Here is a 16,635-nt window from a genome sequence, read left to right as displayed (position 1 = left end):
ACAACAAAATCAGAGTTGATTGGTTGCTCAATGGTCCTTCCGAGACAAAAAACAAAGATGTACCCGACAATAAAAATAACACTAAGCACTTGTACTTGACAAAACAGTATCAGGAGAAATCAGCAACAATCTGATTTAAGAGAAGATAATAACCTTTCAGGTAACTAAACAACAATGTTTACATTTTAACATCCTCCTCACAAAATAAGAGTTAAGTGTTGTTTTTATAAATATACATGAAGAAACATGCAGGATTTTCAGTGCCTACTATTTTTGTTAACAAACTAGTCAAAGGACCCGTGGTTTTAACATGATCACATTTTGGGCAAACAAACATTGAAAATTCAAGTCCAACTCCTACATGTCCCAAATTTGGAACATTTGCTTAAAACTGCTGTAGTGGAATTATGTAATTCACAAAAAAAAAAAAAAAATCTAAATTTCTTTTTTTTTTCCTGTAAGAAAACTATTATGTCACATTTGAGTAATATTTGATTATGTCAAAACCAGACAAACCTGAAGTTAGAGAACAAAAATGGAATGAAAAGCAGTGTACATTTCCCAAACAGGACAATGTTGGAAATAAAAAGGCACAAAATCCGAGCCAAGTTTGGTCTGAAAGCCTCTGTGATCAGCGGAGTTGAGCTGTATTCAGAGCGGCGAGCAAAAGTGCTTATACCCTGCAAGACTTTGGCTGATTTCACACAAAAACACAAAAGAGGTTTGCCTGATTCTTTTGTCAACACCACCAACTTATCATAGAGCCCAAAAAAACAAACAAACAAAAAAAACATTCATTGACTCCCTTCTTTTTGTCACCATAGTGACAAGAATCGTAGTTGGACCATGTAGTTGGAATTGGGTTTGTAGTTTTTGACAACTATACAAAAAAAAAAAATTGTGACTCCATTTGTAAAAAAACATCAGGCCTGTTGATATTTTTTATCTGCTAAGAGATGGACTGGAGTGATGTCCAAATATAACACTAGCAAAAACATACAACTGAGATTATTACAGCTTGTCACAAACAAGAAACAGAGTCAATGAGTCACCCCGTTTTATCATGATAGTACGTGTATTGACTCCCTTTCATGAAGTCATTTAGAGATGGCCAACTTTTTTCCCTATTAGGAATCAATTAATTTTTTTAATAAAGGCAGAGGGCCATAATAAATTTATGAAAGAGGGATTTTATATATTCCGAGCATCGTGGGTTGAAAAATCCCGCTCCCACTTCTTTTTTGTTTCAACCACAGCTGAGTCAATATCTCGATAAGGTGCCTTTGAAACTTCACCCTTTCACCCCCCAAAAGGTCAGATTTTCCATACTACTACATACAAAACTTTATGCTCATTGCATTAAGTAGATGTTATGTTGTTAGAAATACGGTACATATTGGTCAAGCTTTCTTTTTTGGGTTGGCGCATATTAAATAGCAATCGCAATACTGAGAGTGGGGAACAAAAAAAAAAGGCAACTTTCCTTTGACGATATGATGAAAATGAAAAGGCATTAATTGGAAATGTTATTTTGCAACTACAACAAAGACATATTGCTGGTCTTAACGTGACTCAGAAAATGAGGTGCAGTTACCCCATAATGACATGGCGGACAGCAATTTCAAGACTGAATGTTTTGATTCTGAAAACTGAATCTAAATGATAAAGTGGCTTTTTTTTAACTACTTGTGCACAATAAAAGCTTGTCAACAATTGATTTAGCATTTAACACGGTAGTTAGCAAAGCAGCATGCATGACATGCCAAACTCATGTATGGACAAAGTACATCTAAAGAAAAGAAAGCATAAAATGAAAAAAATAATAATTTTAAAGACTGATCATTGCAGTGGCATGTGTGTAAATGTGTGAGGACTTCTAATTAGGACCTTCGAGTTTCATTAGTTTGCTACATTTTCATGAGTGATTCTGACGAGAACACCAAAGGCACTTTATAGTGATACTGACCCTGTTCCTCCATTCGCTCTTCGAATTATATGACAGACCAGGTCAAATACTGTCATGATTCCATTCAAAGTAACAGTAAGATCATAAGACCAAAAACAACCAAACTAAATCTAACAATGACAAATGTAGACTGAAAGCAGCTGGGTTTTTTTTTGTTTGTTTTTTAAAGGGACAGCTGTGTTCCCTCAGTCCCAACATTTCCTACTTCCTCCTGTTAGTATCTCTTTTTAGGGGATAGAATTAACACTGCAGATATCCGTACCGTGGCTCAACCTTTGCTAAATGGGCCATAGACAACAGCCATTTTCATCTCCAGACCATGTCAGCAATAACTGTGTTGTCACACAGGTGTAACAAGATCATAATTTAACATTAAATATGTTAATTAAAAGGTAATTTACCTCCTTTGCAACCTAGCATTTTTACATAAAATTATTCAATTTTGGTCAACTTAATAAGAGCACGACTTTGACTTGTTGATGTGTTATCTGCTGGTAAAAGTCTGCATCACCTTTTCTAGATGTCGCTGTTCTGTTTAAACGGTACCAATGAATGGCCTTTGGAGGTAGGATTAGCGCCATAGCATAGCAGGAAAGTGGCGTGTGCGAAGTTTGACACCTGACAAGTCACTTCTCCTGCCCGGTTGCATCAAAAGCAGTTGTAAAGCCCTTTTCACAATGCACTCAATTCAGTGTGAAAGGGTTGCACGTCAGCAGTGAAAGATGACTGCAACCCGGTTGGCAAGGTGCCCATATTTGGAAATGCTGACGCTGGTTTAGACGAGAAGTAGACTACATGGCGACAAGATGTACAGTATCTTTCATTTTTGTAAAATATAACCCTTGCTCTTTTTTAGTAATAGGAGGAGGAGACGAGCAACAGAATCCAAAAAAAAAAAAAAAAGAATGGTACATCCTTTACGAATGGCTCGGCAGGAATTAAAATTTGACCGCTTCAAAGTATGTTTCAGACTGATCAAGGAGCAGGGACCTCTCAAACTTGTGCCCCCAAGTCATGTCTCATGTGACCCAACGCTCCGCACAGAGGAGATGTCCTTCTGCCACACCACCCAGCAGCGCTGCATTCCATGGTGCTCCGCCCCCTCACCGCACACACAAAGAATGGGTTCGGCGACTGTTAAGTGCAGTGTGAAAAGGGCTTAACTGACGTCACACATTGAATTATCTGGATTGCGGGATGCCAAGTTGCTGTGTGAAAGCATGACCAATGAGTGGGAAAATGTATGAAAAATGTCTTCTGTTACGAAGGCAAAGAATTTCTATAGGCTTTTAGAATGCTGTTATTTTCTCCAATTCAAAGCGCCCTTTTCGTAAAGAAAACACCTCACGTGTCAGGCTTACCTAAAATACACTTTCCATAATGGGAGTCATGATTTTACAACAGCACCACAACAACAACAAAAAATAAACCGTGGGGGCAGCTGTTTTACATGGGCAGGATGTAGTTGGAGTTGGCTAGCTTGTGTTGCTGTGCGGCAGGGACAAGCTCTCCCTGACTCAGAGGGCGGTGGCAGTTGTCCTCGTGAAGCGCGGGGTAGTGCTGCCTGTAGCACAGCCAGGCGAAGGCCAGGCCTAGCAGAGAGCCCACTAGCACATCTACAAGCAAGACAACAAGGTCAATGGGTCATGATGGTCGCAACGGAACTGGACCACAGTCAGTCAGAGGGCACATAGAGAAAAACGACCATTCACACACACACACATTCAAGCCGAAGGAGAATCGAGAGCGGGGTAGTGCTGCCTGTAGCACAGCCAGGCGAAGGCCAGGCCTAGCAGAGAGCCCACTAGCACATCTACAAGCAAGACAACAAGGTCAATGGGTCATGATGGTCGCAACGGAACTGGACCACAGTCAAGTCAGAGGGCACATTCACACACACACTTTCAAGCCTAAGGAGAATTGAGAATCATCGGTTACCCTAAGAAGCATGACTTTAGGAGATGTGAAGAAACTGGCGTACCCGCAGAAAATGACAAAAGATGCTCCAATAGGGATTCAAACTCACATCTTCTGACTGAGTGGCAGACATGCTAATCACTACCATACCGTGCAGCCCTCTAAATGACATGCGCATGAAATTATTTTCACGAAGCTTCTGAAGGGATTGCTCGAATTGGTCGGTTCCTTTCCAGAACGGGTTTGGAAAGTGGCTGTTTGTCAAGATTTTATGAGGCTTTCATTAACTGCTACACATCATTACATTGGGCAGCAGCAGCTCATCTGTAACAAATGGGACTTTGGAACTGGAGAGTCACGATTTCAGTCATGTAATGTTAAGTAATTGCTGGAAAGATGCTATTCTGCAACCTGATGACCATGGAGGTGTCCCAGGCAAGTCCTGCTTGGCAAACAGTGAGGATCTAGAGAGCAACAGTTACAATAAACCTATTCATAATTAATTTATAAACCCTGTGCCTTTTTTTTTTAAGTCATCGCAACACTCCTTTATTATTTCATTCATAGTAAGGAAGATGGAGCCTCAGACTGACCTTGCCAGTGGTGTTTGTAGTCGCAGGTTCTGGAAAGGGCAATGGTCAGCGCTACAATTAAAGGGGTGAGGAATGCACAGAGTCGCCAAGCCCTGCCTTGACCAACTGCACTGAAGCATCGCAGCTTTCCACCGATGTAAAGTGCTGTGAAGCCCAGCCCTGCAAAAGCAACTACAAAGAGAATAGTGGAGTAAGGAATAAGGACAAACATTAAATACACTTTTTCACATTGACCTGGATAACACCCCCCCACCAAAAAAAAATAATAATACAGTGGTATCTTGACTCAAAGGTGACCTGACATTACAAAGTCAATTTAGAATTTGGATTGTTAAGCCCTAGATTCTATAAACAGCATGTTATCATGTCTCACATGAAGAGTGTCCGCTGGGAAAACTCTTTCTTCCCTCCATGACCACGTCTGGATCACCGTTGCAGCGTAGCTCCAGGTTCATCTGACCGTCTGGGAAACAGCGATAGAAGAAGTCTGGCCTTGGCCTGATGCAGAAAAAAAGTGTTATTTCGCCTCTAGTTTGCCAACAGTGTTCTCATTTGCACCGTTTTACCTGCCGACGGCAAGTTTGATGATGTTGGTAAAAACACCGTTCAGCACCAGCGTCAACGTCACGGCTGGATAACAGAAGGTGGCAATGATGGGGAAAAAAAAACAGCAGCTTAACAAATGCAGTGCCTTGCAAGTCTCATGGCTCAGATACGTGAGCAAATAAGAAACTGGAACACCCTTTTATACTATTTCTACTACACTGTGATGTCTGAATTTGATTCATTGTTCACCCCTATTTTGTATCCAGGACTGAATGAAGTTAGGAGCCTCGTCACGAAACAAATTCAACTCATCAGTCAAGATGCTCCTGTATTCTGACAACAGTCACATGTTTCTCACCCAGTGATGCTTCCTTGGCGTCGCCTCGGTCTGGCTTCATCAGGATGGTGAAGACCAGGATGACAATTAGTGGCGTGAAGACAGCAATGCTCTGGTGTGGCAAAGAGGGGGCACAGTATAAACTAAAAACGGGTTAATAACGGAAATATATACAACTTTCACGTCACTTACAAACATGAGCGATGTAGGGACGTGATCTTGCTCCACTCGTTGGAATTTATACAACCATATCTCCTCTGGTTGGATCTCACGGTAGAAAGGCGGAAGCTGCTCTGTCACGCTGAGGGAATGAAGCACAACTGGTTCAATACAGATGATGCCCTACATCGAATTTACATTCCAGTGGTGAGTGCCACATGCTTTCTATCAGACTACAGTGTGCTTTCATGTTGTTTTACCAGGACCCAGGTTGCCCCAAATCTGGTAAAACAACAAACCAAAGCATTGCTTTACATTTTTTTAGTAATCAGCAGTGGAAAATGGGTTGGTTTCACCCAAATCACAAATGTATGAAACAAGCTGAGATGGATACAAACGGGTAGATTTAGCTGCTTCAGTTATTTTCTAAACACACAATATTAATCAGAACGCCGTGTTTAGACTAGCAGGGTTGCATACAACACATTGTTAAGAACATTTTAGGGTTGACTTTTCCTAGATGAGCATGAGCGGTTATCATGCGATATTTAAATAACAAATTCTAAGGGATACACAGGATGGAATGGACTTACAGAAAAACCACGAAGAGTGCCAAGCGGATGCAGATTTCTGACAGCAGCCCACGAAGCAGCCTCCTCTTCATTTTGTCTGTCGGTGTGGACTTCAGTCAAAGCAGCACATCACCTCCCGATTTATATCACCCTAAAAGCTGCAGGTTAACATATAGAAAAATCAATGTTAAAATATATCGTCCAAATCAATTTTGCCTTAGGTATCTGTGGCTGGTATCAGCAGCCATCACGTTTACCATGAAGTAAGTCTGGTAACATCTCAATAAGCAACATCTGATATTGGTACTCGACAATCCCTTGTTGTCAAAAAATAAATAAATCGACAGAGTTACATTGGATAATTTCCCTTTGGCACACTCAAGAGTGACCTATTTTTTTTACTGGGGTTTTTTGGGGCAATAATTCTAACAGAGACACAAAATGGAGTTTGGCCCCAAGTCAACTATGCTGGCACTGCAGTTCAATCGGATTCTCTGCATTTTCGTCGTACAGTATAGCATCACCTTTACACGATGAATAAGCAAAGCCATCCACATAGGATCTAAACTTCGCAATGAGTTAATTCGACTAAGAAGCAGACGCAACACTATTGATCACTTTTAACACATTTAAAAAAACAAGTGTCCATAGTTGTCATTGTATCTATTACCCATCGTATTGTAGCCGTGTTTAAATTACACCTCCGCATGCCACGACGCTATTAAGAGATCAAAAAGTAACATATGGCAACCAACCACCCTGACAAAACATGACAACACCTAGCATCGCCTGTCTCTGTATATGGAAGAGATGTTAGCATCTAAGCTAGCTGGTTGAAACATCTGTCAAGCAAAATGACTGTCGGCCTGTCACGAATATCACAACGGTTTACAACTCACCTTCAATTAGAAAGCTTTCCTATCTCGCTATCCTCACGACAACGCCAGTTTTATTGTAAAAAGAGGCTGCGGCATCTTCCCTCATTTGAGACTCAAGAGACACTCCATCCAATGAAGCCAATGTGCTCGTCATGAAGATTGCACAAAACATCCGTTCCACGCTTTTCAAACGTAAAGGTAAGTCTCAATTGGATTCGACGATAATAGAATATTTGAGATTCAAATAAATGGTGTCAGTCATTTCGTAAATATTAACAGGGTTAAATACCTCATATGTCGATCCCCACGTATAACATCTATGACTACATTTTTAACGGCATCCACAAAATCGATTTGTTTTGACAGACGGAAATGGTATTGAAATAACTTAGTTTTTTTAAAACATGGATTCAACACGCCACGTCACGTAAAGTGTAATTGAAGTTGTACAGTATTTGTGACATAAGCTATACAACTTCAAGGAGATGTACTTTGAAAGTACACATCCTTCATTCATACTGTACTAAGGTATACCACGTTTATAATTTTGGAGTGGGTGATCTCCCTAACATTTGATAATACTATAGTCATACTTATAATTATTATCAATTCATTCAACATATCGGAAATTAATTTCAGTTGATCAATGTCATTTGTTTTACTTTATTGTATTTATTACAGCACACGTAATGATGTACAATGAGTGACTAAATATGTAAATTCCGCATTTAAACGAAGCATTTCATTTTGAATGAAACACGCTCTCGATAAAAAAAAAACTGCTTTTTCAACAGTAAGAATACGCGCGTGCGCTCACAACTGTGAAGCTTCCTGCTAAGATAAGTGAATGTTTCAAAACGTCTCCAAAAAAGACAATTAGATAAGTCTCCATGCTTTGTTAGTTTTACAGCACATTTAAAAGACGACACAAAACTCGTGCTTCACTGAGACAGAGTACAGCTTTATTAAAGTCAAACTTCAGGCATGTCTGAACTCTTCCAACTCAACTTTTGAATGAAAAAAGGACAGAAGTCATATTTTCAAATAAAAAGACGGTCATGTACAAAAAGAGTGTCTTTCCAACAGTCACGGACATTTAGAAGCGGAATTGTACAAGCAAAGCAATAAAATAAAAACAGCACGCCACAGTAACATGATTCTATGCAAATACAATGCAAGGCTATTTACAGGTTCGCCAACAATGTGCATTAACACAGGTTGAACAGTAATCAACATGATGGTCGTGTTCATCCACGTTTTTCATTGAAGCAACACCAAGAGAGATAGATATGACCCCAGTTAGTAAATCAACGTCATTCTACAAGAAAAAAAAAAAAACAATTGAGTGCTTTGCCAGTGAGTTTTTATTCAGCACAACACCAATTCTTCTCTGACTGCCTGTCAATAAAAAACTCAACAACAGCCAGCAATGAATGCAAATTTTAAAGCACGAGAGGGGTGGCTGATTCTAGTTGTTAGAATAGATTTTAAAAAAAGAATTCCATGATGCTTTGAAAAGTCAGTCTGAAGCTTCAAGGGTCACTTGCAAAGGAACAAACATGCTGGGGGGGGGGGGGGGTTTTTTGAAAAAAGGGCTTTTTCACAAAATAATGGCACTAAAAAACAAAACACTATTTTTGTGAAGTACAGTAATACAAAATGATGCAACACACAAATTAAGCGTTCTAATACTGCCACTGTATCAGCAGAGAGGGCAAAATGGCACTGAGCGACATCATGCAATCCGCATGTGGGGAGTGGATGGGGGGGGGGGAAAGGCCGCTGCCTTTATGATAGAAAAGTATAACAAAGAAAGAGAAATTGTGCTGTGATGAGGCATTTTAAGATTCAACATGTGCAGTTCAACTTAACAGTCACCTTGAAACGACAACGCCCAGTCATGCCATTATGATTCACCAACAACAACAAAAAATGCCTGTGGTCCACACTTAAAATAACACACAAATAAATAATAACATTCAAGTTTGGGGTGGTGACATGCTTGAGTGTGAAAAGTGCCTGGATGACAGATGACTAAGTTGAGAGGAAAGCACTGGGGGGAAATGCATCATGTACAGTGCTGTGAATTACTTGCTCTCTTCTCAAATTCTTTTTTTTTTTTTTTTGCATAGTTCCCCCGCTTATCACACAAAAGATAAGCCAAGTAAATTTAAAATGACATTTTTAAATGGTGTCCTCAGTCTAGCTGAGCTGACTATGGTGATTTAATTTATTAAGGGAAACAAATATTCAAAGCTACCTGACTCTCCGTGGAAAAAGGACTTGCTCCCCTTGTTAACTTGTGAATTAACTGTGCCTAATCACATTCTTTGGAGAGCTGTTCACTTAAATAGAACCCTTCCATCCATTCTGTCTGACAAAATTAAGTTGGCCAAAAGATTTTTAAAAAATGCTGCAACAAAATGCCACAATCCAAAGAAATACAGTAATAGATATGAAATAAAGTAAAACATCGATCAGACTGGAAAGGGTTACAAAGTCATTCCGAAAGCGTTCAGACTTCGGTGAACCACTGTGAGAGCTATGCTCAACAAAAGGTACAAACATGAAACCGGAGTAAAAAGCCTACAAAAATTACCCCAAGAGCACAGCGACGATTCATCAAGGAGGTTGCAATGGAACCTAGGACAACATTAAAAAAAAAAACAAAAAAACTGCTAATCTCCCTCCCCTCAGAGTCAGTGTTCATGACTCAATAATAAGGAAGAGGAGTGCAAAACTAACATCAATGGCAGTGTTCCAAGCTGGAAACCTCCACTGAACAAAAACACAAAGACCCCCCTTACATAGGGGGAAAAAAAAATTTGGCAAAAATTCTGTGAACTGACTATTTAAAAGCTGAACTTTTTTGGAAGGTGTATATCTCATTTCAATTTGGAAAAAAATACAACACAACATTTCAGAAAAAAAAAAAAAAACAACGCTAACTAACAGTCAGTAGTGTGATGCTCTGGAGCTTATTTTCTCCTTCAGGAACATGGTTTACTTGCTGTGATTGATTGAAGTGTGAATTCTGCTCTTTACCAGAATAAACTGAAGGAGGAAGTTTGAAAATCAGTTCGTGACCTCGAGCTGAAGCATACTTGGCTTTTGCAGCAGGACAAATGATCCAAACAGAATAGAGTCAAGTTATGATTGGCTAAAATGAAGGTCTTGTGGCTAGTCAAAGTCCGGACTTCAATTCAATTGAAATGTTGTGGCATGATCTTAACAAGGGCTGTTCATGCTCAAACCTTCTTGTATTGCTGAACTGAATCAACTCTGTAAAGAATAGTGGGCCAAAATATCTCCAGACATTTGGAAGACTCATCGGCATATAAAGCAATTGATTTCTGTTGCCAGCCAGTTATGAACTTGAGGAGGCAAGTACTTTTTTTCTCACAGTGCCAGGTAGCTTTGAATTTTTTTTTTTCCTAAAAACTGCATTTTGCATTCACTTGGTTTCTCTTTGTCTGATAATGACACTTGTTTGATGATCGAACACATTTAACTATGCAAAAAAAAAAAAAAAAAAAATCAGAATTTAACATGAGGGCAAATACTTTTTCATGGCACTTTACATCACTGAGGGAAATGGCCGACAAATGACACAATGTTACACACGTAGGCGGAAAAAGAACATGGCGATAGGGTGCATCTAACTTAATGCAACCGAGAGCCATTATTTGTCCAAATATTAAGTTGTTAAATGCCCACCCCCACTCCCCCGTTTGTAAACCCTTTTACATAATTGAAATTTCCTAAATAAGTTGTTGTGCATTGACACCGACTTAACTGTCACCTAGCGAGGTTAAAACCAACAAAATACCCTAAAACCCGGGGAGCATGATCAAGACTGAGGCATGACGATAAACATTCCAATACTGAACTGCTTTCAACAGCAAATACAGTGACAGTGACAAGTCACCACACATGAGCAGCGGCTAATGTGGAATCATTACACCTATGTAGGAAAAAAACAAAACAAAACAAAAACAAAAAACAATGCACTACTTACAGGTATAATACGTGAACCCCATCGGGTTATTTTTTTTTTTCCTTTTTAAATGTCACACGGTGGGAACAGGGGATACTGCACCGGTGTTTGACAAAGCAATTGGTATAAAATGTGGTGCAATAAATACAAAAGATTTCGACAGATGAGCAATTTAAAAACACTGTACAGGTTGTATTTTGTACACTCTACTGGACTGTGTGTGTCATGAAACGAATTCACAATTTCTTCAACACCAGGCTGGCAGTTGTTCAAATTTTGCCCCCTGCCCCCCAATTTTTTTTTTTTTTTTGTCACAACACATTTTAAATTCTTATGTTAGTACCAGAAGAAGAGGTATCCATTTTCAAAACACTTAACGTTCCTTTAATACACATTTCTGTATATGTGTGACCTAACTAAATAGTGTAATGACAAAGGCGTGTGAAAGTGCTTTTCAGAGAAGTTTTGGCAAACAACATCAAAAAAAAAAAGGTCACAGTACACAAACATCATTGAAATGCATCTGGGCAGTAGTTCCTACAGCCGCGACGGAACTGAAGTTATTCCTTAAGGCTGATTAACGATACTACATCAGCAGTGCTCACTGGCTGCCCCCCCCCCCCCCCCCTCCCTTGAGCATGACAACCGCTCAGAGAAAATGTGGAACATATTTTTATATTTAAAAAAAAAAAAAAAAAAAATCTGTCGTGTTAAAAATCAAGTGTGGAGGCTGGGCTCCATGCCTCCCTGTTGCTAAGTACTTTACAATATCATGAGCCAATTATGTACACATAAATGAGCCAACAAAAAGTCACAAGTACTTGTGTAATGTTATACCAGTACGCTTATATATCATTATACAGTATTTCACCTTAATAGGACGATTTTCACAAGGAGGTTCGCGCAACATCTAAACAAAGAAATACACCACTCACCGAGATGAAGTGAAAAAAAAAAAAAAATCTGCCTGTAAACATTAACAAACATAGATACGTATATAATTATATTCATCTATAGCCATAAGTATATCAAAAAACATGGTTAAATGAATGTTGGAATGTAGTGTGGTCCTAAAAAAAAAATAAATTGCACAAAAAGTGTCGCCCCTCCGGTTTGTCAACGAGGAAGGGGAGGAACGCGATACGATGACGGGTCATGGTGTCGGGGGGGGGCAGTGGGAGTGTGTAAGACGCCAGCCGCGGTGTACAGCAGGTAAACAAGAGGAGGAGCGGCATGGCGTCACCTCCCGCCACCTCACTTCCTTCAAAGGGACGGCTACTGACAACACTTGGGGATTATCCGACGGGAGAACAAAACGAGGATTTGGTCCGGGATCTTGGCGCTGTCGTGTGTTAGTGATGTTTTACAGCCAGAGGAGCGGAGAATGGCGCACGTCCTCGTCCCACGTTGCTCCAATCTCACTGCGCTTGCCACTTAAGGAGTTCTTCAACAATGTCTCGGCCCCGAAGGTCCGACAAAGAAATTAAAAAAAAAAAAAAAAAAATCCAAAAATGTTATATTCCCTTTATTGAGCACAGGTGGGTGGCGCGCCCGGAGTGCATTTTACAGGGAACGAGGTAACGAGGGCGCCACATCATCTCCCTGCGGTTCCTCTTTGACAGTGACGGGGCTCAGAGAAGAAGACAGCGGTGGCGGCGGCGGTTGAGCGGAGCTGGGGCTGGACGCCAGGGGACTGAGGGGGTTGTGGCTGGAACAACAGGGGCGGCCCTCCAGCGAAGAGGCGGTAAGCGCCCCCGCCTCATGGTCCGGGCAGAAGGAGCGAGGGCAGAAGTCACAGAGAGATGAGGCCGGCGTGCCACAGATACTGCAGTCGTGCCAGGGACATTCCCAACGACCTGTGGGCAAGAAAACAGTTAAGATGCATCACCTCTACAAAATCATTTGGGCAAGCGACACTACTGCAAAAACTGTCAGGATGAACGTAATGCACCAGAACACGTGACTGAAATGGACCATCGTGAAAAAAAATCTGCGTTTGCCGTCCGTGTTGACGTTGACGAATTAGTTCCGAATCAATTCAAATTCGTCTTACTTATCGTACTTTTCCCGAAAAATGAAAACATTTGAACAAAATGGCAAATGGTGTACACATATAGCATGTCGCGCTTTATCTATAACATATGGTGTCCAGAGCCTCAACTAAACAGGCCCAGATTTCACATCGAGAAAGTCAATTTGTGAGTAAATTGAGAGAAGATCATTAATCCGTTGTCCATATTTTTTGTGACATTTTTGATGGAGGGTGGCACGGTGGTGACTCATTAGCACGTCCGCCTCACAGTGCAGAGTTGCATGATGTGTCATGAGATTTTTCTCAGGTTAAATTACAGTATAACTCACGAAACGCTGGAAAACATGATGGTGTGTTAAAGTCTGCTTGGATTGAATTTAAAAGCGGTGTTCCCTGACACCAAACCTCAGTGGGGTAAACTAGAACAGATAATGCTCGCCAAGCAATCTCTCGGGTGGAACATTCGTGACCTCGCACCTCCATGACAGTACTTTAGGGTATGTTGGACAAACAGCTTCATACTTTGAACCACAGAGCGGACATGAAATGAACAAATGTAAAGATTCTGCACCTTATTGGAAGATCTCAGGCAACACGCTTTAGCTTAATTGGAAAAATTGTTCAATTGAAAGAGTTCATCATCACCATATGGCGGCTTGGTGAGGTTGAGACACAGGAGGTGGTACGCCTTGGGACACTCCTTCCTGTCACACATCACCAGCTCTCCTCCCTCTCCGCAGCAAAAGCAGAAGTACTCGTGTGTGTGTTTGCCCTCCAGCCGCAGTTTCCGCTTTTTCTGCCTCAGCTTGGCATTCCTGGCCTTCTCCTCTTTCTCCTGCACCACAGCACTCTGGAGGGTAAAGTCACTCGACATTGAAATGATACCGAAAGCGATTTTGTGCTCTAATAGGGACTGGAATGCGCGCTTACAGTCGGCTGCACCCCGAGGAAACCTGAGCAGTTGTCTGATCCACAGTGGCAAGATGTTCTCCTGTTGCCGACGCAGTGCAGGTTATAATTGAATGTCATCTCGGTGCCTGAACACAGACAGCAGACAGGAGGCATTTCATTAAACTCCTCTGACCCGGATACCGAACCGATCTGAAGTCAGGCACTGTAAAATTTGGACTCCGCCCCTGGACCCCTACTTATATACTTTCCAGAAAGACTTAGCTTGAAGGTAATGGAAGTTAACTCACCAGCCTCTATATCGCAGAGAGCAAAGAGTCCAATGCGGACATCGCCATTGACCGTCCACTTTTGGGTTTCACAGTTGGGGCTGCAGCTGTGGTTAATGAACCGGGAAGAATTCCCTTTTGGACCAGCGTCAATCACACGATCCTGAAGTGTGCAAAGATGCACATTACGACAACGTAGGTTGAGAGGAACGTTTGTTTTTTTCACAATGCCTTTACCTTAGTAAGGGTTAGCATGTAGAAGTTGGTGACGTGGTTTTCGTGGGCGCGTTTAATTCGCTGCTGACACTCGTCCGAGTCGATGACTTCTCCGACATACTCGGTCACAAAGTCACCCTGTAGAAAACATTTTATTTTTACTTGAGTGATGTGCCTCTCTATAGACCCCTTCACAGTTTGGAAAACAACGTGTCGTCATTTATGGGGCCCGGGTTAGCTGGAGGCAAAAACATCAAGCCGCTTAGCACATTTGAAGGAATGGACGTGAAAAACGGTTATTAGAATAAATATGAAATTCAACTCATTCTCCTAAATGTTACTTTAAAGCACAGGTGTCAAACTCAAGGCCCGGGGGGCCAGATCCGGCCCGCCAGGTCATTTTATGTGGCCGGCGAAAGCAAATCGTGTGTGTCAACTTTGCTAACATCTGTACTGAAATGTCAAATTGACGTGTAATAAATAACATTGAGATTTTGGAATACTTTTGTGAACCAGTTTATACTCACTTGAACAATACTTGAACAAACTATTACAATTGACTTGACTGATTTCAAGTAATCTATTCATTTGTTGTGTACAAGTAATAACTTTGTGGTTTCACTTTCATAACGGCCCTCCGAGGGAATTGGCCCGCAACTAAAATGAGTATAGGTCTTCAGTGTAAACTGAAGGCCTATAAATCATTAGAGGCTACCTCTTGTACGGACATGTTCAAGATTTACAATATAACTCGAGCGATGACTTTTGTGTTGTGCGGTCACAAGTGATTTACTTCACAATTAAAAGTGATTGAGAAAAGGATTGTCGGGACACTTGACACGTACCTTCCTCAGAGCCTGGTTGGTTCTGAGGCCCCATCCACGTTCCTCTGTCTTGATCACCTCCGACTCCGCATAGAGGCGCTTAGAGAAACACTGGTTCTCACAATTCTCTCCTGCAGGACATACCTGTGCCAGGACGGGAAGAGGATGACAGGCGGCACTTGACACTGTCTCAAAAGAAAAGTAGTGCAACCAACCTGAGGGTGGCACTCGTACTGCAGCATGCGGTTGAGACACTGAGAGTCGAGGCTGCACGGGTGCTCGTCTGCGGGCCGGCAGTTGCAGCGTGGGATTTCGGATAAGTCAGCAACGTGCATGTGCACTTTCCCCACAGGTTTGTTGGACTAAAACAAGAAATCCAAAACGCCAATTTAGAAAATACTACAACAGCAGTGACTCAATAAAGCGCAAGAAAAAATGCTTAGTTTTCACCCGGGAGTGCAAAAAACAATTTTATCAGACTACCCATCCAGCCATTTTCTCCACTTCACTTTATTAGGGTTGCAGGTATGCCGGCAACAATTAATCACATAAGTGTAATCATTTTATTACAAAAAAAGTGTAAGCAAAACCGCTGCCTTGGATCATTTTTCTAAACAGACTAATGCTCCTGCAGGCTTAATAATAATAATAACTAGAATAATCATCATCACCATCATCATCATAAAAATACATCTTTATTTATTTAGCGCTTTCACAACAACTGGCGCTGAAACAAAGCGCTTTACAGAAAAGTTAACATAAAATCACAAAATACGGTAATAGAACACAACACATAACTTCAGACATGGACAGTCATGCAATCGTAACCACTATTTCTAATAATAATAATAATGAGAATAATGAGAATAATACCAGTAGTATTTAATAATAATTGCACCTCACATGCACATAAAGCAAAATCGATTTATATTTGATTAATTGCTGGGATAATCAGAAGAATAATCTATTCTCAAAATATTCCATAGCTGCAGCGCTATGCCAACTTTGGGCAACGGGTAGGGTAGAGCCTGGACTGATCGGCAGCCAATCACAGGGCACATATACAAAAAAATATTATTCACTCCTATGGACAAATTAGAGTCTTCAACGAACCTAACGTGTATTCTCACCACATGGGTTTGAATCCAGAGAACACCGAAATTAAACATGCAAGCATGAAGAGATTTTTTTTTTGATGATATTACCTTGATGAATTTGTAGGGAGGCGGTTTGCGAGAGTTGCGCTCCTGCTCCAAAGCCTCCCTGCTCTCCCTCTGGGCCTTGAGCTCCTGAAACCTCCGGGCTGCTTCTTCCAGAGCTGAAACACCGCAACAACATTGCAGATGCCTATTTTGTGGTCTGTCTTTTTTTTTTTTTTTTTTTTTTTGAAGGGGTTTCGGGCACCGGGGGGGTTTATTTT

General features: G+C 41.0%; 2 protein-coding genes across 5 annotated transcripts in view; both read right to left on the bottom strand.

Annotated features, from left to right (window-relative positions):
• Window positions 1-3,410: 3,410 nt before the first annotated feature.
• On the bottom strand, window positions 3,411-7,155 carry plpp5 (phospholipid phosphatase 5). The gene is made up of 9 exons (XM_019888931.1): window positions 6,990-7,155; window positions 6,112-6,248; window positions 5,552-5,660; window positions 5,381-5,471; window positions 5,043-5,106; window positions 4,850-4,974; window positions 4,477-4,647; window positions 3,728-3,779; window positions 3,411-3,530 (listed from the first exon to the last, which is right to left on the bottom strand). The coding sequence occupies exons 2-9, from the start codon at window positions 6,180-6,182 to the stop codon at window positions 3,413-3,415; spliced, it is 801 nt and encodes a 266-aa protein (XP_019744490.1). The 5' UTR covers window positions 6,183-6,248; window positions 6,990-7,155; the 3' UTR covers window positions 3,411-3,412.
• Window positions 7,156-7,908: 753 nt separating this feature from the next.
• Window positions 7,909-16,635, bottom strand: part of nsd3 (nuclear receptor binding SET domain protein 3) — a 27,067-nt gene continuing 18,340 nt past the window's right edge. For all 4 annotated transcript variants that reach the window (XM_019886898.1, XM_019886915.1, XM_019886923.1 and 1 more), the window contains 8 exons: window positions 16,421-16,533; window positions 15,431-15,577; window positions 15,237-15,359; window positions 14,413-14,529; window positions 14,197-14,338; window positions 13,928-14,034; window positions 13,643-13,847; window positions 7,909-12,821 (listed from right to left, as the gene is read on the bottom strand). In XM_019886898.1, the coding sequence (XP_019742457.1) occupies window positions 12,529-12,821; window positions 13,643-13,847; window positions 13,928-14,034; window positions 14,197-14,338; window positions 14,413-14,529; window positions 15,237-15,359; window positions 15,431-15,577; window positions 16,421-16,533 (1,247 nt within the window). In that variant the 3' untranslated portion in view covers window positions 7,909-12,528. The remainder of the gene's footprint in view (window positions 12,822-13,642; window positions 13,848-13,927; window positions 14,035-14,196; window positions 14,339-14,412; window positions 14,530-15,236; window positions 15,360-15,430; window positions 15,578-16,420; window positions 16,534-16,635) is intronic.

The sequence above is a fragment of the Hippocampus comes genome, unplaced genomic scaffold (assembly GCF_001891065.2).
Source record: "Hippocampus comes isolate QL1 unplaced genomic scaffold, H_comes_QL1_v1.1 scaffold155, whole genome shotgun sequence".
In the NCBI taxonomy this organism is placed as follows: domain Eukaryota; kingdom Metazoa; phylum Chordata; class Actinopteri; order Syngnathiformes; family Syngnathidae; genus Hippocampus; species Hippocampus comes.
Note: the sequence above shows the minus strand (reverse complement) of the source record. Positions and strands in the feature narration are given on the sequence as shown.

Bases quoted from the DNA above. Each gene is read 5' to 3' on its own strand.
- plpp5 (XM_019888931.1), bottom strand. From the start codon at position 6,182: ATGAAGAGGAGGCTGCTTCGTGGGCTGCTGTCAGAAATCTGCATCCGC. The intron at 5,107-5,380 runs GTGAGAAACATG...TCTGTTATCCAG, and splicing joins CGCCAAGGAAGCATCACTGG to CCGTGACGTTGACGCTGGTG. The intron at 4,648-4,849 runs GTGAGACATGAT...TTCTCTTTGTAG, and splicing joins TCCCAGCGGACACTCTTCAT to TTGCTTTTGCAGGGCTGGGC.